The sequence below is a fragment of the Ylistrum balloti genome, unplaced genomic scaffold (genome assembly GCF_031769215.1).
Source record: "Ylistrum balloti isolate Yb309-2 unplaced genomic scaffold, AGI_CSIRO_Ybal_v1 Utg370840, whole genome shotgun sequence".
In the NCBI taxonomy this organism is placed as follows: domain Eukaryota; kingdom Metazoa; phylum Mollusca; class Bivalvia; order Pectinida; family Pectinidae; genus Ylistrum; species Ylistrum balloti.
The window spans coordinates 249,847-272,864 of NW_026782484.1; the positions used below are offsets into that span (position 1 = coordinate 249,847).

General features: G+C 40.2%; 2 protein-coding genes across 2 annotated transcripts; one reads left to right on the forward strand and one right to left on the reverse strand.

Annotated features, from left to right (window-relative positions):
• Window positions 1-1,469: 1,469 nt before the first annotated feature.
• LOC132558896 (uncharacterized) lies at window positions 1,470-16,583 on the reverse strand. Its single transcript, XM_060223512.1, has 4 exons — window positions 16,579-16,583; window positions 15,013-15,080; window positions 4,821-4,959; window positions 1,470-2,553 (listed from the first exon to the last, which is right to left on the reverse strand). The coding sequence occupies exons 1-4, from the start codon at window positions 16,581-16,583 to the stop codon at window positions 1,470-1,472; spliced, it is 1,296 nt and encodes a 431-aa protein (XP_060079495.1).
• On the forward strand, window positions 5,362-7,332 carry LOC132558970 (BTB/POZ domain-containing protein 6-like). The gene is made up of 2 exons (XM_060223597.1): window positions 5,362-5,609; window positions 6,279-7,332. Exons 1-2 carry the CDS (start codon window positions 5,362-5,364, stop codon window positions 7,285-7,287), a joined length of 1,257 nt encoding a protein of 418 aa, XP_060079580.1. The 3' UTR covers window positions 7,288-7,332.
• Window positions 16,584-23,018: the final 6,435 nt, after the last annotated feature.

Genomic DNA, 23,018 nt, shown 5'->3' on the forward strand with positions numbered 1-23,018 from the left:
GGCGCTTGTAGGTACTGTAATAGCTGTGGTAGATGACCCTGTAGGTACTGTTATAACTGTGGTAGAGGTGCTTGTAGGTACTGATATAACCGTGGTAGAGGACCTTGTAGGTACTGTAATAGCCGTGGTAGAGGCACTTGTATTACTGTTATAACCGTGGTAGAGGCGCTTGAAGGTACTGTTATAGCCGTGGTAGATTACCCTGTAGGTACTGTTATTACTGTGGTAGAGGTGCTTGTAGGTACTGTAATAGCTGTGGTAGAGGCGCTTGTAGGTACTGTTATAACCGTGGTAAAGGACCTTGTAGGTACTGTAATAGCCGTGGTAGAGGCGCTTGTAGGTACTGTTATAACTGTGGTAGAGGCGCTTGTAGGTACTGATATAACTGTGGTAGAGGACCTTGTAGGTACTGTAATAGCCGTGGTAGAGGCGCTTGTAGGTACTATTATAGCCGTGGTAGAGGCGCATGTAGCTACTGTTATAACCGTGGTATAGGCGCTTGTAGGTACTGTTATAGCCGTGGTAGAGGCGCTTGTAGGTACTGTAATGGCCGTGGTAGATGACCCTGTAGGTACTGTTATAAATGTGGTAGAGGTGCTGGTAGGTATTGATATAACCGTGGTAGAGGACCTTGAAGGTACTGTAATAGCCGTGGTAGAGGCGCTTGTAGGTACTATTATAGCCGTGGTACAGGCGCTTGTAGGTACTGTTATAACTGTGGTAGAGGCGCTTGTAGGTACTGTAATCGCTGTGGTAGAGGCGCTTGTAGGTACTGTTATAGCCGTGGTAGAGGCGCTTGTAGGTACTGTTATAGCCGTGGTAGAGGCGCATGTAGCTACTGTTATAACCGTGGTAGAGGACCTTGCAGATATTGTTATAGCCGTGGTAGAGGCGCTTGTAGGTACTGTAATAGCTGTGGTAGATGACCCTGTAGGTACTGTTATAACTGTGGTAGAGGTGCTTGTAGGTACTGATATAACCGTGGTAGAGGACCTTGTAGGTACTGTAATAGCCGTGGTAGAGGCACTTGTATTACTGTTATAACCGTGGTAGAGGCGCTTGAAGGTACTGTTATAGCCGTGGTAGATTACCCTGTAGGTACTGTTATTACTGTGGTAGAGGTGCTTGTAGGTACTGTAATAGCTGTGGTAGAGGCGCTTGTAGGTACTGTTATAACCGTGGTAAAGGACCTTGTAGGTACTGTAATAGCCGTGGTAGAGGCGCTTGTAGGTACTGTTATAACTGTGGTAGAGGCGCTTGTAGGTACTGATATAACTGTGGTAGAGGACCTTGTAGGTACTGTAATAGCCGTGGTAGAGGCGCTTGTAGGTACTATTATAGCCGTGGTAGAGGCGCATGTAGCTACTGTTATAACCGTGGTAGAGGCGCTTGTAGGTACTGTTATAACCGTGGTAGAGGCGCTTGTAGGTACTGTAATAGCCGTGGTAGATGACCCTGTAGGTACTGTTTTAACTGTGGTAGAGGTGCTTGTAGGTACTGATATAACCGTGGTAGAGGCGCTTGTAGGTACTGTTATAGCCGTGGTAGAGGCGCTTGTAGGTACTGTTATAACCGTGGTAGAGTACCTTGTAGGTACTGTGATAGCCGTGATAGAGGCGCTTGTAGGTACTGTTATAACCGTGGTAGAGGCGCTTGTAGGTACTGTTATAACCGTGGTAGAGGCGCTTGAAGGTACTGTAATAGCCGTGGTAGATGACCCTGTAGGTACTGTTATAACTGTGGTAGAGGCGCATGTAGGTACTGATATAACTGTGGTAGAGGACCTGGTACGTACTGTAATAGCCGTGGTAGAGGCGCTTGTAGGTACTATTATAGCCGTGGTAGAGGCGCTTGTAGGTACTGTTATAACTGTGGTAGAGGCGCTTGTAGGTACTGTAATCGCTGTGGCAGAGGCGCTTGTAGGTACTGTTATAGCCGTGGTAGAGGCGCTTGTAGGTACTGTTATAGCCGTAGTAGAGGCGCTTGTAGGTACTGTTATAGCCGTGGTAGAGGCGCTTGTAGGTACTGTTATAACCGTGGTAGAGGACGTTGTAGTTACTGTTATAGCCGCGGTAGAGGACCCTGTAGGTACTGTTATAACCGTGGTAGAGGCGCTTGTAGGTACTGTTATAGCCGTGGTAGAGGCGCTTGTAGGTACTGTTAAAGCCGTGATAGAGGCGCTTATACGTACTGTTATAACCGTGGTAGAGGACCCCGTAGGTACTGTTGTAACCGTGGTAGAGGACCATGTAGGTACTGTTATAGCCGTTGTAGAGGCGCTTGTAGGTACTGGTATAACTTCGGTAGAGGACCTTGTAATTTCTGTTATAACCGTGGTAGAGGACCTTGTAGGTACTGTTATAACCGTGGTAGAGGCGCTTGTAGGTACTGATATAACTGTGGTAGAGGACCTTGTAGGTACTGTAATAGCCGTGGTAGAGGCGCTTGTAGGTACTATTATAGCCGTGGTAGAGGACCTTGCAGATACTGTTATAGCCGTGGTAGAGGCGCTTGTAGGTACTGTAATAGCCGTGGTAGATGACCCTGTAGGTACTGTGATAGCCGTGATAGAGGCGCTTGTATTACTGTTATAACCGTGGTAGAGGCGCTTGAAGGTACTGTAATAGCCGTGGTAGATGACCCTGTAGGTACTGTTATTACTGTGGTAGAGGTGCTTGTAGGTACTGATATAACCGTGGTAGGGGACCTTGTAGGTACTATTATAGCCGTGGTAGCGGCGCTCGTAGGTACTGTTATAACTGTGGTAGAGGAGCATGTAGGTACTGTAATAGCTGTGGTAGAGGCGCTTGTAGTTACTGTTATAGCCGTGGTAGAGGCTCTTGTAGGTACTGTTATAACTGTGGTAGAGGACCTTGTAGGTACTGTAATAGCCGTGGTAGAGGCGCTTGTAGGTACTGGTATAACCATGGTAGAGGACCCTGTAGGTACTGTTATAACCATGGTAGAGGACCCTATAGGTACTGTTATAACTGTGGTAGAGGCGCTTGTAAGTACTGTTATAGCCGTGGTAGAGGCGCCTGTAGGTACTGTTATAGCCGTGGTAGAGGCGCCTGTAAGTACTGTTATAGCCGTGGTAGAGGCGCCTGTAGGTACTGTAATAGCCGTGGTAGAGGATCCTGTAGGTACTGTTATAACCGTGGTAGAGGACCCTGTAGGTACTGGTATAACTTTGGTAGAAATATTTTGATTTGACATGGGACTCTAAATGTATTAGAGTGTGAATGAAATAGTGCTTTACTAAGGTCGATTTTTTCGGCAGTAATCTAGGAAGATATAACGTGGATTGATACATATCGGATCGTGTTAATTTCCGGAAACTTTTAGTTCTTTTCGGCATTGTATGTTGTAGGACTTCAATATGCTGTATATTCCTTGATAAGAACACTTGGGATGATAATTTTCTTATATAAGTTACATGTAATTTGATATTTCCTGAACTGGCCAATTTGAGAAAAGTTTTAATAAAAAGCAAAGTGATAACGAGACCAGTAATATAGACCAATAACTATTATAAACTCATTCAGGGCGTAATCAATTGTGACTTAGATGAACACGTTACAGAAGACACACAAGTGAACAGTACCTTTCAATACAAATTTAGAATAAGGTACAGTAGAGCTTAACATTGAATCAATCTGTATCATATAATTGTTTCGTCCTTCTAGGACTCGACCGTGACATGGGGCGACCGAGGAAAGTCGAAATTGATCGATAGAAATGTAAATTTCTAGTGAAAGGAGGTACTCAAACTTCATAATTCAAAGCTTCGATAAGAAAGTCAAGTGTATGAGTTTAGTCTGTACCATTTCACTAGTCGAATGATTTTAAATGTGACCTGCAGGTTACGGCAAACCTGGTCTCTCTCAACATAACAAAGGTGTTGGTCTCTTTCAACATAACAAAGATGTTGGTCTCTTTTAACATAATAAAGGTGTTGGTCTCTTTCAACATAACAAAGATGTTGGTCTCTTTCAGCATAACAAAGATGCTTGTTTCTTTCAACATAACAAAGATGTTGGTCTCTTTCAGCATAACAAAGATGCTTGTTTCTTTCAACATAACCAAGGTGCTGGTCTCTTTCAACATAACAAATATGTTGGTCTCTTTCAACATAATGAAGATGCTGGTCTCTTTCAACATAACAAAGGTGTTGGTCTCTTTCAACATAACAAAGATGTTGGTCTCTTTTAACATAATAAAGGTGTTGGTCTCTTTCAACATAACAAAGATGTTGGTCTCTTTCAGCATAACAAAGATGCTTGTTTCTTTCAACATAACAAAGATGTTGGTCTCTTTCAGCATAACAAAGATGCTTGTTTCTTTCAACATAACCAAGGTGCTGGTCTCTTTCAACATAACAAATATGTTGGTCTCTTTCAACATAATGAAGATGCTGGTCTCTTTCAACATAACAAAGATGTTGGTCTCTTTCAGCATAACAAAGATGCTTGTTTCTTTCAACATAACAAAGGTGCTGGTCTCTTTCAACATAACAAATATGTTGGTCTCTTTCAACATAATGAAGATGCTGGTCTCTTTCAACATAACAAAGATGCTGGTCTCTTTCAACATACAAAGATGTTGGTCTCTTTCAACATAACAAAGATGCTGGTCTCTTTCAACATTACAAAGGTGTTGAGTCTCTTTCAACATAACAAAGATGCCGGTCTCTTTCAACATTACAAAGATGCTGGTCTCTTTCAACATTACAAAGATGTTGGTCTCTTTCAACATAATAAAGATGCTGGTCTCTTTCAACATAACAAAGATGCTGGTCTCTTTCAATATAACAAAGATGCTGGTCTCTTTCAATATAACCAAGGTCCTGGTCTCTTTCAACATAACAAAGGTCGTGGTCTCTTTCAACATAACAAAGGTCCTGGTCTCTTTCAACATGACAAAAGTCCTGGTCTCTTTCAGCATAACAAAGGTCGTGGTCTCTTTCAACATAACAAAGATGCTGGTCTCTTTCAACATTACAAAGATGTTGGTCTCTTTCAACATAATAAAGATGCTGGTCTCTTTCAACATAACAAAGATGTTGGTCTCTTTCAACATAGCAAATGTCGTGGTCTCATTCAACATAACAAAGATGTTGGTCTCTTTCAACATAACAAAGGTCGTGGTCTCTTTCAGCATAACAAAGGTCCTGGTCTCTTTTAACATAACGAAGGCCTGATCTCATTCAACATATTAAATGTCCCGATTCCTTTCAACATATCAAAGACCCTGCTCTCATTCAACAAATCAAATGTCCTGATTCCTTTCAACATAAGAAAGGTCCGGATCTTTCAACATAACAAAGACGATTATTATTTTTATTACAGGAACAGTAACACTATGGCGTCTGACTGGCAGGACAGTCTGACTTTACTGGAAAGTATGGACTACATGTTGACCAATGAGGTTGACTGTGACATCTCTTTTAAGCTGGGGAAGACGGGATCTGATATCGTTTCCGCACACAGGTTTGTCCTGGCCAGTAGGAGTTCAGTATTTCGGGCAATGTTGTACGGTCCCCTGGCGGAAAAAGGCTGTTCAGTTGAAATTCCAGACGTAGAAAGTGACATTTTCAGATGTTTCCTTAGGTAAGTCAGTCTCTCTCTCTCTCTCTCTCTCTCTCTCTCTCTCTCTCTCTCTCTCTCACACACACACACACACCCGCCAACCAACCCCCCCCATATATATATATATTTGTAAATATTCCCAGAGGGAGAATGATATAAAAGGATATTAATCAAGAAATACAGTTAAGAAACTATCATAATTTCACAGTATCGACAATGACGTGAATTTATCATAGCCATTATGACGTCAAATGCAATGTTTCAAATTGATGTCACCAAACAGATGCATGCATGGCGAACATAGGACATTTTATATAGTTATCCGGCGGTATTTTCTGTCCGTTCAGAAGTTCAGAAGTTATACATCAAACGCCAAAAAGCAGAACACTTGAACAAACAATAAGAAATACCTACTCTGTGACAAACAGTATCGGAAACATGGACTTAATATATATCACACAAATTGGTACTAAATGACAGTGATCCATGTTGGTAACCATATTCCAGGCATATCAATGTCCAGAGTCAATAACGATTCATACAGGAGTCACTTTTTATTACTGTAGTACAGTCACTGTTTACTTGATTGTACAGTTGTATCAGCCGCTTCTCAAGTCTTTCGTATTTTGATGACGTCATCAACGTTTATGAATTATTTACGTACATTTTTTTTTCAAACTTTCATTGTAGGTATTTATACACAGACAAATGTGTGATGACGCCAGATAGCGTGGCCGCCCTGATGTATACAGCCCATAAATACAACGTTAGACGTCTGGTCAATGAATGTGGTCAGTTCCTGATGAAGAACATGTCAACATCCAACGTGTGTACTGTAATGGAGCACGCTTATTTGTTTGACGACAGCAAATTACGTCAGAACAGTCTAGACTTTATAGAAAACCACAGTATAGACGTCATAAAAGATAAGCTTCTCACAGACCTAGGGCGAGAATGTCTGGGTGATGTTCTCCGATCTGACAAACTCGGGGCCAATGAAGAGGACATCTTCGCTGCTGTTCTCTCTTGGTCAGACTATCGATGTACAGAGAAGGGTCTAGAAGTGAACGACTCCAATAGACGACAGGTCCTGGGAGATCTTCTCTACTTAGTAAGGTTTCCACTTATGAATCCTAAAATGTGCGTAAATATCGTTGAGAATCACGCTAAACTTCTTACAGCAGAAGAACAAAATCAATTATTGAAAGGACACATAACCAACGATTTCTCAAAGACAGGATTTTCATCTAAAAAGCGGAAGTACCCACAAAGGGTATGTTATAGGTTCAGGGAGAGCAATATGTGTGGTAGATGGTCGTATAACGCACCTGATACATTACAGTTCAAGGTTTCTGAAGCTGTATACATCACAGGTGTTGTTCTTTTCGGAAATACTGGTTCCACGTACAACGTTATCGCAGGTATCCTGGAATGTGGTGAAGTGGTTCATACACGTGTGACTTTAGATTCAAACACATTTCAGGTAATGTTCAATACACCTTTTTCTGCAAAACCTGACACATATTACACGCTGAAAGCAGATCTGCAATGCGGTCCTCGTGGGATTGCCGGTCGGAACGGAATGATAAATGTTACATGTAAATCCACAGTGTTCACATTCCAAACCGCCCCGACACCTACCAACGGTACTGACAACACTAAAGGACAGATATACGGTATTATATTCGAGAAAAGATAATTGATACACTTAACTGGAAACAATACACATATTAAAACTGTACAAAATCTCAACAGCACAAGTATAAAAAAAATGATACGACACACACTGATTTGGGGGCATAGTAGGGACTGTTACTAATGTAGATACATGTACATGTAACATTAATCCTTATTATTCCGACAGAAAGCGTCTAGGGGCATGTCTCCTTCACCCCTACTCCCTCTCTGCGTTTTAAAACACAAATTAAGTTAAACTATTATCTTAAATATGTTATATATTTCGGCTGTTCAATACATAAATTCATACGCAAGATAATTTGTTACATTTTGTACCAAATCTGTCTTAACAATGTAAAAAAAACCCACTTCATAATGACTCATGTCAACATACGGTGTATCTGAAAACGACAGTCACAGTTGGTGAATCACACACGTCTCCTGTACTAAGTGCGCAAGTATGTGACGTTGAAGTGAAATTAAACATATAGCGGGACATCTTAGGCGGATTTGCCTTTCTCAATCTGTTCCGTACGATTCTGGAACTGACTTGCCCAAATCGTAGAATGCTCCTAACAGACAATGAAGAGGAGTGGAGCCGATTACACATCTACGTGTCTTGCCGACGTGACATCACCACTCGTAGATCCTGTCCAGTCCCGTACCCTATCACGTTTCATCAATACGTGACATGTTCTTGTCAAAAACCTCACCGGAAATACAATGCATAGATCACTACCCAAAAACGCTATAACTTTTGAATGTCTCTTAGTATGCGCTGTTACGGTTCAACTAGTAAAGAAATAAATCACTGACCACTGAAGCGTAACGAAGGCAGAGTTTTCCATATCCCATCAAATCAGGTTCCCGAGGTACCCATATCCCATCAAATCAGGTTCCCGAGGTACCCATATCCCATTAAATATAGCTTCCGAGGGTACCCATATCTCATCAAATCTGGTTCCCGAGGGTACCCATATTCCATCCAATCAGATTCCCGAGGGTACCCATAACCCATCAAATCGGGTTCCCGAGGGTACCCATAACCCCTCAAATCAGGTTCCCGACGTACCCATATCCCATCAAATCAGGTTCCCGAGGTGCCCATAGCCCATCAAATCAGGTTCCCGAGGTACCCATATCCCATCAAATCAGGTTCCCGAGGGTACTCATATCCCATCAAATCAGGTTCCCGAGGTACCCATATCCCATCAAATCAGGTTCCCGAGGGTACCCATATCCCATCAAATCAGGTTCCCGAGGTACCCATATCCCATCAAATCAGGTTCCCGAGGTACCCATATCCCATCCAATCAGATTCCCGCGGGTACCCATATCCCATCAAATCAGATTCCCGATTTACCCATATCCCATCACATCAGGTTCCCGAAGGTACCAATATCTCCTTAAATCAGACCACGAGGTAACCATATTCCCTCAAATCAGGTTTCCGAGGGTACCCATTTTCCATCCAATCAGATTCCCGAGGGTACCCATAACCCATCAAATCGGGTTCCCGAGGGTACCCATAACCCCTCAAATCAGGTTCACGACGTACCCATATCCCATCAAATCAGGTTCCCGAGGTACCCATAGCCCATCAAATCAGTTTCCCGAGGTACCCATATCCCATCCAATCAGATTCCCGCGGGTACCCATATCCCATCAAATCAGATTCCCGATTTACCCATATCCCATCACATCAGGTTCCCGAAGGTACCAATATCTCCTCAAATCAGACCCCGAGGTAACCATATTCCCTCAAATCAGGTTTCCGAGGGTACCCATATTCCATCCAATCAGATTCCCGAGGGTACCCATAACCTATCAAATCGGGTTCCCGAGGGTACCCATAACCCCTCAAATCAGATTCCCGCGGGTACCCATATCCCATCAAATCAGGTTCCCGAGGTTCGCATATCTCATTAAATCAGGTTCCCTAGGTACCCATAACCCATCAAATAAGGTTCCTTAAGGTACCCATATCCCATCACATCAGGTTCCCGAGGTACCCATATCCCATCACATCAGGTTCCCGAGTGTACCTATATTTCATCAAATCAGGTTCACTGATCTAATTTCCAAAATTTTGATGACTCCCATTAACGTTACTAAGATATAGAACAGTTATGGAGTTCTCAAAACCTTGAGTACAGGACTCGGAGATCTAACTACTAAAAATCATTGACATTTTTGTTTGTGAAAATACAAGCTCATACACAAAAAGTTTCATATGTCTCTCTTCAGTAGTAGTACAGCAAATTTCAAGGGATCCTTCGCGGCCAAGTAGGCGTTGGTTTTGCAGATGTCGTTGGACCAGACGTTTCCCGTCCACAAACCTTTACATTAGTGGTCTACGTGAGTGAAACCATTTAAAGTCATTGATAGATATGCTTTATTAAATTTACACCACGGAAACACTTAGAAGTATCATGATATTTTGATGAAGGCTATTATTTTAAGCCATGTAATGCTGATATTTTTACGATGTACTGGGAATTTCATGCCACGAAAAACATATGACAAATTTCATGAGAATAAGAAAATGACATGTAACTTGAATGATCTGAAATCATACAATGAGAAATATCGTGAATGTATTTGTCCTTGTGTGTAATACAGAGAGGCTGCAGATACTCCACAAGGAGCCTTCATTACTTAAAGTGGAACACATTTTCGTGACCTGTTTCGCAATTGTCTCCGTTTTCAACATTTTTATACGGTTGTGTGTTTCAACGTACTTAGCGACAATGCATGCATTAGAGGGTGCGAGGGCCTTACAGTCCCTCCTCCATCGCAGCGCCCATAATTACCGTTTATACTATGTTTAATCAAGATGAGTCCACCGCTTTTTAGGATATGTAAACGAGCACTAACGGATCTGTACGTGTGGAAGCGGAAGTGGCCAAACTAATACAGCCCGATTAATTGTTGATATATACATACAGTCAAACTTCGATGAATCGATCTTCGATGATTCGATATTCTCGCTGTGTCGATATTTTTACTTGGTCCCTACTATTTTCCTTATATATTTCTACTTAACTCACTACTCATGAATCGATCATTTATGTTTCGATATTCTCGGTGTTTCGATAATTTTCTACTGTACAAGTCATATAAATTGGTTCAAAATCACCATGAATAAATCGATCAAAATTTACCTGTGGTCACTGTGCTCGATGGTCAGTCGACCGAAACAAATTCACACCTGTAGCGAGACCCTCCAGCGTTAATCTTTTGTTTACCGTTACGGTCGATCAGGACAATGGCATTTTACCACCTCTTGTATACAATTAGTCAATGACCAATAATTAGTTTGAACAGTACTAGCTGTCTTGAGAAAGCTGTCCACTGGTGTATCTTTTACCGACTACGCACGTGTTGATGACCAAGCCCTTACCTGTGCCGAGATGACCGACAGCGACATCTTAGAAAGCATCGTGTCCCAACGCCAACCGAAAGCTGAAGATGACGATGACGACAATGACGACGATTCCTTGCCAACGACCAAGCAAACCATCCATGACGCCATGAACGCCCTAGATACAGTCCGAGATTTTCTCCAGCAGACGGGCATCGGGAATAATACAGACTCAGCCGCCTCACAGATTGCCGACGTCAGTTATTCCATCCAACAGTATTTCCTCCTCGAGAGAAAACAGTGTACCCTGAGTGAGTTCTTTGGAACTGTTTCTAAGTGTGACTGATTAATGTGTTATTTGTGTTTTAGTGCTAATGGTGATAGTGTTTAAGAGTACTAAATAACTGACAGTGCCAATTTCGTGCTTTTCGTGACATGTGATTTTTCTGTTCCGTAAAATACATTTACCCATTTCGTCATTTACGTGTGATACTTCATTGCCATGTACTTCGAATGTTTCATGTTATTTATTGTTGTTTGGTCGTAATAAAATTCAATTTAACTGTTTTTGATTGTTGAGTCTTTATTTAAATCATTAATACACACATAATTGTTATCTTTTGTCTAAAACATAATGAAAAAAAATTTTAAATATGGAACCCTATTACTTGGACCAGCTATTTGACTGAACTATTTTTGTATCGAAGTCCCGATGTATCGATATTTTTATGACGGTCCCTTGAATATCGAATTATCGAAGTTTGACTGTATATAAATATACAGTTGTAATTATATCTTATAACATTGTCATTGTATATCAACTATCCTATATAGGTTGTAAATTTACTATATATAGTAACACGAGGACAGAATGCACGCTCCTACAAAGAGTACCGCTGGTTAATGCGTATCAATGTGTATAAGTTTTTTTCTATTATTAGTAACATGTGTCATTATCAATCCATTTAGTTTGGAAATACCAAGGACGTATTATACGTCCCTGGAAATACCTGTATCAAAACGAAAGTACACGTCATCAGGTGACAAAAGATCAGGTAAGAATAAATCAAGTAAGTATTTCTTAATTAATTGTTCTTATATAGAGAGATGCACGGAGTTATAGTGTTGTGTAACGGACTCTGATACAGACAGACACAGGTCATTTCCTTCTCAAGTTGTTTATTTATAAATCTTTTTAATCTACAATATCACCTGAGGTGAAATGTATACGGGTAATTGATTTCACACAAAAGTGTCCAGTTGTGGTTAGTTAAGGTGTAATAAGTTACTTATTACTTATATATTTATTGTTGTTATCAAATGTTGGCCCCATTCTTAATTTCAGAAGTGAAAATGAAACCTCGTTGAAATTCTCAGAATAATAATCATCTCCTCTTCACAGAAAGACCTCGTGCGCCAGATTTTCTAGCGTGATGTTTATAATCAGTGTCATGTAGGCGTCACGAAGGTCAACTGTAGTCTGACTGTCACTTAATGTTAAATAGCATCCATGCTCCTCTGTCAACATTGGAGAAAACGCCACCATTTGTTAACGTAAAAACAACAACAAAGTAAGTCATTTATAATATTATATATTTGGTATTTCACGCAAAGTTTATAGAGACGGATATGCCTCTACAATACAAAAATCGAGATTCCGAGAGGCACTGTTATAACCGTGGTAGAGGTGCTTGTAGGTACTGTAATAGCCTTGGTAGAGGCGCTTGTAGGTACTATTACAGCCGTGGTAGAGGCGATTGTTGGTACTGTTATAACCGTGGTAGAGGACCTTGTAGATACTGTTATAACCGTGGTATAGGCGCTTGTAGGTACTGTTATAGCCGTGGTAGAGGTGCTTGTAGGTACTGTAATAGCCGTGGTAGAGGCGCTTGTAGGTACTATTATATAGCGCTTGTAGGTACTATTATAACCGTGGTAGAGGCGCTTGTAGGTACTGTTATAACCGTGGTAGAGGACCTTGTAGATACTGTTATAACCGTGGTATAGGCGCTTGTAGGTACTGTTATAGCCGTGGTAGAGGTGCTTGTAGGTACTGTAATAGCCGTGGTAGAGGCGCTTGTAGGTACTATTATAGCCGTGGTAGAGGCGCTTGTAGGTACTGTTATAACCGTGGTAGAGGACCTTGTAGGTACTGTTAAAAGATGCTGGTCTCTTTCAATATAACAAAGATGCTGGTCTCTTTCAATATAACCAAGGTCCTGGTCTCTTTCAATATAACAAAGGTCGTGGTCTCTTTCAACATAACAAAGATGCTGGTCTCTTTCAATATAACAAAGGTCGTGGTCTCTTTCAACATAACAAAGATGCTGGTCTCTTTCAATATAACAAAGGTCGTGGTCTCTTTCAACATAACAAAGATGCTGGTCTCTTTCAGCATAACAAAGATGCTGGTCTCTTTCAACATAACAAAGATGCTGGTCTCTTTCAACATAACAGAAGTGCTGATCTCTTTCAACATTACAAAGGTGCTGGGTCTCCTTCAACATAACAAAGATGTTGGTCTCTTTCAACATACAAAGGTGCTGGTCTCTTTCAACATTACAAAGGTGTTGGGTCTCTTTCAACATAACAAAGGTCTCTTTCAATATAACTGGTCTCTTTCAACATAACAAAGATGCTGGTCTCTTTCAATATAACAAAGATGCTGGTCTCTTTCAATATAACAAAGGTGGTCTCTTTCAACATGGTCTCTTTCAACATAACAAAGATGCTGGTCTCTTTCAACATAACAAAGATGCTGGTCTCTTTCAACATAATAAAGATGCTGGTCTCTTTCAATATAACAAAGGTCCTGGTCTCTTTCAACATAACAAAGATGCTGGTCTCTTTCAACATAACAAAGGTCCTGGTCTCTTTCAACATAACAAAGATGCTGGTCTCTTTCAACATAACAAAGATGCTGGTCTCTTTCAATATAACAAAGGTCGTGGTCTCTTTCAGCATAACAAAGGTCGTGGTCTCTTTCAACATAACAAAGATGTTGGTCTCTTTCAACATAACAAAGATGCTGGTCTCTTTCAGCATAACAAAGGTCGTGGTCTCTTTCAACATAACAAAGATGCTGGTCTCTTTCAATATAACAAAGATGCTGGTCTCTTTCAACATAACAAAGATGTTGGTCTCTTTCAACATAACAAAGATGCTGGTCTCTTTCAATATAACAAAGGTCGTGGTCTCTTTCAACATAACAAAGATGCTGGTCTCTTTCAACATAACAAAGGTGCTGGTCTCTTTCAACATTACAAAGGTGTTGGGTCTCTTTCAACATAACAAAGATGCTGGTCTCTTTCAACATTACAAAGATGTTGGTCTCTTTCAACATAACAAAGATGCTGGTCTCTTTCAATATAACAAAGGTCCTGGTCTCTTTCAACATAACAAAGGTCGTGGTCTCTTTCAACATAACAAAGGTCGTGGTCTCTTTCAACATAACAAAGATGCTGGTCTCTTTCAATATAACAAAGGTCGTGGTCTCTTTCAACATAACAAAGATGCTGGTCTCTTTCAATATAACTTTCAACATAACAAAGGTCGTGGTCTCTTTCAACATAACAAAGATGCTGGTCTCTTTCAGCATAACAAAGATGCTGGTCTCTTTCAATATAACAAAGGTCGTGGTCTCTTTCAACATACAAAGGTGCTGGTCTCTTTCAACATTACAAAGGTGTTGGGTCTCTTTCAACATAACAAAGGTGCTGGTCTCTTTCAACATTACAAAGGTGTTGGGTCTCTTTCAACATAACAAAGATGCTGGTCTCTTTCAACATTACAAAGATGTTGGTCTCTTTCAACATTACAAAGATGTGTGGTCTCTTTCAACATAACAAAGATGCTGGTCTCTTTCAATATAACAAAGGTCGTGGTCTCTTTCAACATAACAAAGATGCTGGTCTCTTTCAATATAACAAAGATGCTGGTCTCTTTCAATATAACAAAGGTCCTGGTCTCTTTCAGCATAACAAAGGTCGTGGTCTCTTTCAACATAACAAAGATGCTGGTCTCTTTCAACATAACAAAGATGCTGGTCTCTTTCAGCATAACAAAGATGCTGGTCTCTTTCAATATAACAAAGGTCGTGGTCTCTTTCAACATAACAAAGATGCTGGATGCTGGTCTCTTTCAACATAACAAAGATGCTGGTCTCTTTCAGGTCGTGGTCTCTTTCAACATAACAAAGATGCTGGTCTCTTTCAATATAACAAAGGTCGTGGTCTCTTTCAACATAACAAAGATGCTGGTCTCTTTCAATATAACCAAGGTCCTGGTCTCTTTCAACATAACAAAGATGCTGGTCTCTTTCAATATAACAAAGATGCTGGTCTCTTTCAATATAACAAAGGTCCTGGTCTCTTTCAACATAACAAAGGTCGTGGTCTCTTTCAGCATAACAAAGGTCGTGGTCTCTTTCAGCATAACAAAGGTCGTGGTCTCTTTCAACATAACAAAGATGCTGGTCTCTTTCAATATAACAAAGATGCTGGTCTCTGTCAGCATAACAAAGGTCGTGGTCTCTTTCAACATAACAAAGATGCTGGTCTCTTTCAATATAACAAAGATGCTGGTCTCTTTCAATATAACAAAGGTCGTGGTCTCTTTCAACATAACAAAGATGCTGGTCTCTTTCAATATAACAAAGATGCTGGTCTCTTTCAATATAACCAAGGTCCTGGTCTCTTTCAACATAACAAAGATGCTGGTCTCTTTCAACATAACAAAGATGTTGGTCTCTTTCAACATAACAAAGATGCTGGTCTCTTTCAACATAAGGTCTCTTTCAATATGGTCTCTTTCAACATAACAAAGTCTCTTTCAACATAACATGCTGGTCCGTGGTCTCTTTCAATATAACAAAGGTCGTGGTCTCTTTCAACATAACAAAGATGCTGGTCTCTTTCAGCATAACAAAGATGCTGGTCTCTTTCAATATAACAAAGGTCGTGGTCTCTTTCAACATAACAAAGATGCTGGTCTCTTTCAATGGGAGATCTTCTCTACTTGGTAAGGTTTCCACTTATGAATCCTAAAATGTTCGTAAATATCGTCGAGAATCACGCTAAACTTCTTACAGCAGAAGAACAAAATCAATTATTGAAAGGACACATAACCAACGATTTCTCAAAGACAGGATTTTCATCTAAAAAGCGGACGTACCCACAAAGGGTATGTTATAGGTTCAACGAGAGCAATATATGTGGTGAATGGTCGTATACAACACCTGATACATTACAGTTCAAGGTCTCTGAAGCTGTATACATCACAGGTGTTGTTCTTTTCGGAAATACTGGTTCCACGTACAACGTTATCGCAGGTATCCTGGAATGTGGTGAAGTGGTTCATACATGTGTGACTTTAGATTCAAACACATTTCAGGTAATGTTCAATACACCTTTTTCTGCAAAACCTGACACATATTACACGCTGAAAGCAGATCTGCAATGCGGTCCTCGTGGGATTGCCGGTCAGAACGGAATGATAAATGTTACATGTGAATCCACAGTGTTCACATTCCAAACCGCCCCGTCACCTACCAACGGTACTACCAAAACTAAAGGACAGATATACGGAATTATATATAAAAGATAATTGATAAACTTAACTGGAAACAATACACATATTAAAACTGTACAAAATCTCAACAGCACAAGTATAAAAAAATGATACGACACACACTGATTTGGGGGCATAATAGGGACTGTTACTAATGTAGATACATGTACATATAACATTCATCCTTATTATTCCGACAGAAAGCGTCTAGGGGCATGTCTCCTTCACCCCTACTCCCTCTCTGCGTTTTAAAACACAAATTAAGTTAAACTATTATCTTAAATATGTTATATATTTCGGCTGTTCAATACATAAATTCATACACAAAATAATTGGTTACATTTTGTACCAAATCTGTCTTAACAATGTAAAAAAACCCACTTCATAATGACTCATGTCAACATACGGTGTATTTGAATATGACAGTCGCAGTTGGTGAATCACACACGTCTCCTGTACCAAGTGCGCAAGTATGTGACGTTGAAGTGAAATTAAACATATAGCGGGACATCTTAGGCGGATTTGCCTTTCTCAATCTATTTCGTACGATTCTGGAACTGACTTGCCCAAATCGGAGAATGCTCCTAACGGACAATGAAGAGGAGTGGAGCCGATTACACATCTACGTGTCTTGCCGACGTGACATCACCACTCGTAGATCCTGTCCAGTCCCGTACCCTATCACGTTTCATCAATACGTGACATGTTCCTGTCAAAAATCTCACCGGAAATACAATGCATAGATCACTACCCAAAAAATTCCCGAGGTACCCATATCCCATCAAATCTGGTTCCCGAGGGTACCCATATCCCATCAAATCAGATTTCCGAGGTACCCTATTCCATCAAATCAGACTTCCGAGGAACCCATATCCCATCAAATCAGATTTCCGAGGTACCCATATCCCCTCAAATCAGATACCCACGGGTACCCATATCCCCTCAAATCAGATTCCCGAAGATACCCATATCTCATCAAATCTGGTTCCCGAGGTACCTATATCCCATCAAATCAGTTTCCCGAGGTACCCATATCCCATTAAATAAAGCTTCCGAGGGTACCCATATCTCATCAAATCTGGTTCCCGAGGGTACCCATATCCCATCAAATCTGGTTCCCGAGGGTACCCATATCCCATCAAATCAGTTTCCCGAGGTACCCATATCCCATTAAATAAAGCTTCCGAGGGTACCCATATCTCATCAAATCTGGTTCCCGAGGGTACCCATATCTCATCAAATCTGGTTCCCGAGGGTACCCATATCTCATCAAATCTGGTTCCCGAGGGTACCCATATCTCATCAAATCAGGTTCCCTAGGGTATCTATATTCCATTAAATAAAGCTTCCGAGGGTACCCATATCCTATCACAGCAAGTGCCCATGGATACCCTTACCCCATTAAATATGGTTCTGGACCCTTTATCCACCTCGATTCCCGTTTGTACTCCTATATTGTAGCCCGTTGTTAAAACTCAAAACGCGACTATATCTTTGTAAATAAAAATTGTTTTATGAAATTGTTTTTTGAAAATAAATGAATAAATATAGAGTGATTCATGGGGAGAATGCAAAACACTAAGTCTGTGAAGAAGGCAGTTGACAAGCTAATAACGCAATAAATTTTATTACACGTAACGGGGATTTTGATCACGTTCGCGGGGTCGTACCTGGACGGTAATATTACTAACCTGGCTGTAGGACACGTAATAATACAAACGTCCCAGTTTTCATTTTATGTCCACAATAAATAAATAAACTCGAAGAGGATTTGTTGTTTCTAGGACCATGTTATAACTATACTTCAGGTTTTTTTTGTCAATTGCCGTTTGCTCGATAAACTAGTGGATATGAAATGTCCATTTCGTGTTTGTACAATAAATATAGACTTGACGTGAAGTACCTGAATGTAATAACCTACAATAAATTTACCTCGTAGATCGGGGTAGGCTAGCTTTACCGTCCCACTGCACTGGACATTCAACCCTGCTGAAGTACTACGCTGAGTGTACGGTTATTTTTCGAAACCAACATCAACTTCTCAACTACAGTGCAATTCTGATTTAAGACACCTAACTTCAGACATATGTATATAACACGTCAAACGTCAAATACAAAACAACCATACGTCCTATAACTGAGCTGAGTAGATCATATTAGGTTAAAGATATATCTATCTATCTATATATATAACGATATCTCAGTTCACGTAAGTCCATATCAATCGTCATCGTCTTCGATAAAAATCCAGGCTGATACTTATCAGAATTTACATAGTTTCAGCATCCGCAGTACCGTTTCAGTGGAGTCAGTCAGCAACAGATGGAGAGGTTCCGTGGAGTCAAGCAGCAACAGACGGAGAGGTTCCGCGGAGTCAAGCAGCAACAGATGGAGAGGTTCCGTGGAGTCAAGCAGCAACAGACGGAGAGGTTCCGTGGAGTCAAGCAGCAACAGATGGAGAGGTTCCGTGGAGTCAAGCAGCAACAGACGGAGAGGTTCCGTAGAGTCAAGCAGCGATAGATGGAGAGGTCCCGTGGAGTCAAGCAGCAACAGATGGAGAGGTTCCGTGGAGTCAAGCAGCGATAGATGGAGAGGTTCCGTGGAGTCAAGCAGCGATAGATGGAGAGGTTCCGTGGAGTCAATGAGCAATAGATGGAGAGGTTCCGTGGAGTCAAGCAGCGATAGATGGAGAGGTTCCGTGGAGTCAATGAGCAATAGATGGAGAGGTTCCGTGGATTCAGTCAGCAATAGACTGAGAGATTCCGTTGAGTCGAGCAGTAACAGATGAAGAGATTCCGCAGAGTCGAGCAGTAACAGATGGAGAGGTTCCGTGGAGTCAAGCAGCAACAGATGGAGACGTTCCGTGGAGTCAAGCAGCAACAGACGGAGAGGTTCCGTGGAGTCAAGCAGCAACAGACGGAGAGGTTCCGTGGAGTCAAGCAGCGATAGATGGAGAGGTTCCGTGGAGTCAAGCAGCGATAGATGGAGAGGTTCCGTGGAGTCAAGCAGCAACAGATGGAGAGGTTCCGCGGAGTCAAGTAGCGATAGATGGAGAGGTTCCGTGGAGTCAAGCAGCGATAGATGGAGAGGTTCCGTGGAGTCAATGAGCAATAGATGGAGAGGTTCCGTGGAGTCAGTCAGCAACAGATGAAAAGTTATCGTGGTGTCAAGCAGTAAATGAAGAGTTTACGCGGATCCACGAAACAAGGATAGGTTGTAATGGAAAATGCAGCTGAAGGTACTTCGCATGACAACATTCCCTAATGACAACGGATGAAAATAACGAAAAAGGCGACAGGGTAAAATCACAAAGATGGTGAGAGAGAAAACTGAAGAGTAAATACAGAAAAAATATCTTAGGGGAAGGAAAATTATGAAAAGTTGATATCAGACTGAAAATTAGAAAAAAAAGGAAATTGATTACCTTGACCTTCGGCATGGCAGCACAAGCATACAGTCTTCTAAGCACAATTAGATTATATGCAAAAAGGGCAGCTGGGAACACTTTCAGTTTAGAAAGGGGTCGACAGATGTAAAGGTCGATAGAGAAAGGGATCGAGATATAAAGATCGATAGACAAAGGGATCGACATATAAAGGTCAATATAGAAAGGGATCGAGATATAAGGACGATAGAGTAAGAGATCGATATATAAAGGACGAAAGAGTAAGGGATCGACATATATAAAGATCGATAGAGAAAGGGATCGAGATATAATTGTCGATAGAGAAAGGGATCGAGATATAAAGATCGACAGAGAAAGGGATCGAGATATAAAGGACGATAGATAAAGAGATCGAAATATAAAGGTTGATAGAGAAAGGGTTCGAGATATAAAAGACGATAGACAAAGAGATCGAAATATAAAGGTCGATAGAGAAAGGGTTCGAGATATATAGTTGATAGTTGAATAGGGAAAGGGATAAACTAAAAAAGAGTCGACAGGCAAAAGGGTCGATTTAGAAAGGGGTAGACAGAGGTAAGGATTGAGAGAGAAAGGGTCTAAGGGGTCAGGGCAGATCATTCATGACTGCCTTTTCGGTAATATAAAAGACAAAATACTGTCTTTCTTGTCGGGTAACACAGAGGATAATCAGATCTGTCCTGTCTGTGACACAGAGGATAATCCCGTCTGTCTTGTCGGAGACAAATAAAATGTCTGTTCTGTCAGGTAACATAAAGAATAATCCTGTCTGTCCTGTCGAATGACACAAAATTAGATATTGTCTGTCCTGTCGGATGACACAATAGATGATACAGCTTCTAGAGTCGGATGTACTCTCAATATTATCCTTTCCCCTTCCTGTTGATAAACAGGCGTTGTCCTCAAATCAAAGTGAGCTAGTCCTTATCTTACTTTATTGTGAATACGACACTTTTTCTATTTAGATTCTTATATTCGTTTTCGGCCAAAGAAGATTAAGACTTCTGTAAAACGAAGGCACATGTTGTCCAGATGTGTTTGTATCCAATGATCAAATTATATGATATATCATACATCTCGTGTGATCGAACTGTATGACAAATCCTACAACGTGTCCACTCTAAGAGTCAGATTTAACGGTGTGCTCAGTCCGACACAGTTAATGAAAGAAGTGTAGATCTTATCCTAGGGGGATGACAGGGAACAATAACGAGAGATTTCACCACAGGTAGATAGTAATATATACTGTAAAAATTCAAGTCAATCGTGTATTGTCGGGCTACTTATAGGGATTTACATTGATGGAGTGGACATTTCGTTATTGTGGACGACAAGGAAACAGCGAATCACTGACAGAAACTCACACAGGTAAGGATCTAAAAACAACCATCTGATGCAGATCAAACTCTAAAAACAAATATCAATTGTGCCTGAGGGTGTAAGCGGCAAGTCAGTTATTTAGCTAATAATATAAAATATTTAAATGTTGTTGGAAATCTTCAACTCAAATTGGGAACGTTTTCATCAGGGTAGAAAACAATTTAAGTAAGTATTTAAAAATTCATTTGATATTATTGTGTCACATATTTATGTGAAAAAATCCGGAATTCTAGCTAAACTCTCAAATGAATAAAAGGTAAAACTGTTTTAGGTTGACAGTGTAAGTAAGCGGTTAAGTAAACACATGTAATATATAGATATTGATTTATATATATGTGTGTGAGTCTACATATCTAGTGATTTCTTTATATAAAGATAGAGATTCCGTCTTATACAGGTAGTAATTCCTATATATGCAGGTAGTGATTCCTATACATACATGTAGTGATTCCTATATATACAGGTAGTGATTCCTATATATACAGGTAGTGCTTCCTACATATACAGGTAGTGATTCCTATATATACAGGTAGTGATTCCTACATATACAGGTAGTGATTCCTATATATACAGGTAGTGATTCCTATACGTACAGGTAGTGATTCCTATATATACAGGTAGTGATTCCTATATATACAGGTAGTGATTTCTATATATACAGGTAGTGATTCCTACATATACAGGTAGTGATTCCTATACGTACAGGTAGTGATTCCTATATATACAGGTAGTGATTCCTATATATACAGGTAGTGATTCCTATACGTACAGGTAGTGATTCCTATATATACAGGTAGTGATTCCTATACGTACAGGTAGTGATTCCTATATGTACAGGTAGTGATTCCTATATATACAGGTAGTGATTCCTATACATACAGGTAGTGATTCCAAAACATACAGGTAGTGATTCCTATACATACGGGTAGTGATTCCTATACGTACAGGTAGTGATTCCTATACATACAGGTAGTGATTCCTACACATACAGGTAGTGATTCCTACACGTACAGGTAGTGATTCCTACACGTACAGGTAGTGATTCCTATACATACAGGTAGTGATTCCCATACATACAGGTAGTGATTCCTATACGTACATGTAGTGATTCCTATATGTACAGATAGTGATTCCTATATATACAGGTAGTGATTCCTACATATACAGGTAGTGATTCCTACATATACAGGTAGTCATTCCTATACGTACAGGTAGTGATTCCTATATATACAAGTAGTGATTCCTATATATACAGGTAGTGATTCCTATATATACAGGTAGTGATTCCTATATATACAGGTAGTGATTCCTATATATATACAGGTAGTGATTCCTATATATACAGGTAGTGATTCCTATATATACAGGTAGTGATTCCGATTCCTATATATACAGGTAGTGATTCCTATATATACAGGTAGTGCTTCCTATATATATACAGGTAGTGCTTCCTATATATATACAGGTAGTGATTCCTATATATACAGGTAGTGATTCCTATATATAAAGGAAGTGATTCCTATATATAAAGGAAGTGATTCCTATATATAAAGGAAGTGATTCCTATATATACAGGTAGTGATTCCTATACATAAAGGTAGTGATTCCTATATATACAGGTAGTGATTCCTATATATACAGGTAGTGATTCCTATATATATACAGGTAGTGATTCCTATATATACCGGTAGTGATTCCTATATATATATATATATATATAGGTAGTGATTCCTATATATAAAGGTAGTGATTCCTATATAAACAGGTAGTGATTCCTATATATATACAGGTAGTGATTCCTATATATACCGGTAGTGATTCCTATATATATACAGGTAGTGATTCCTATATATACAGGTAGAGATTCCTATATATACAGGTAGTGATTCCTATATATACAGGTAGTGATTCCTATATATACAGGTAGTGCTTCCTATATATATACAGGTAGTGCTTCCTATATATATACAGGTAGTGATTCCTATATATACAGGTAGTGATTCCTATACATAAAGGA

Excerpts from the sequence above, each read along its gene's own strand:
- LOC132558970 (XM_060223597.1), top strand. The coding sequence starts at position 5,362 with ATGGCGTCTGACTGGCAGGACAGTCTGACTTTACTGGAAAGTATGGAC. Across the intron at positions 5,610-6,278 it reads ATTTTCAGATGTTTCCTTAG|GTATTTATACACAGACAAAT; the intron begins GTAAGTCAGTCT and ends CTTTCATTGTAG.
- LOC132558896 (XM_060223512.1), bottom strand. Across the intron at positions 4,960-15,012 it reads TGAAAGAGACCACGACCTTT|ACCACGACCTTTGTTATGCT; the intron begins GTTATGTTGAAA and ends ATGTTGAAAGAG. Across the intron at positions 2,554-4,820 it reads GGTTATATTGAAAGAGACCA|TACCTACAGGGTCATCTACC; the intron begins GCATCTTTGTTA and ends CGGCTATCACAG.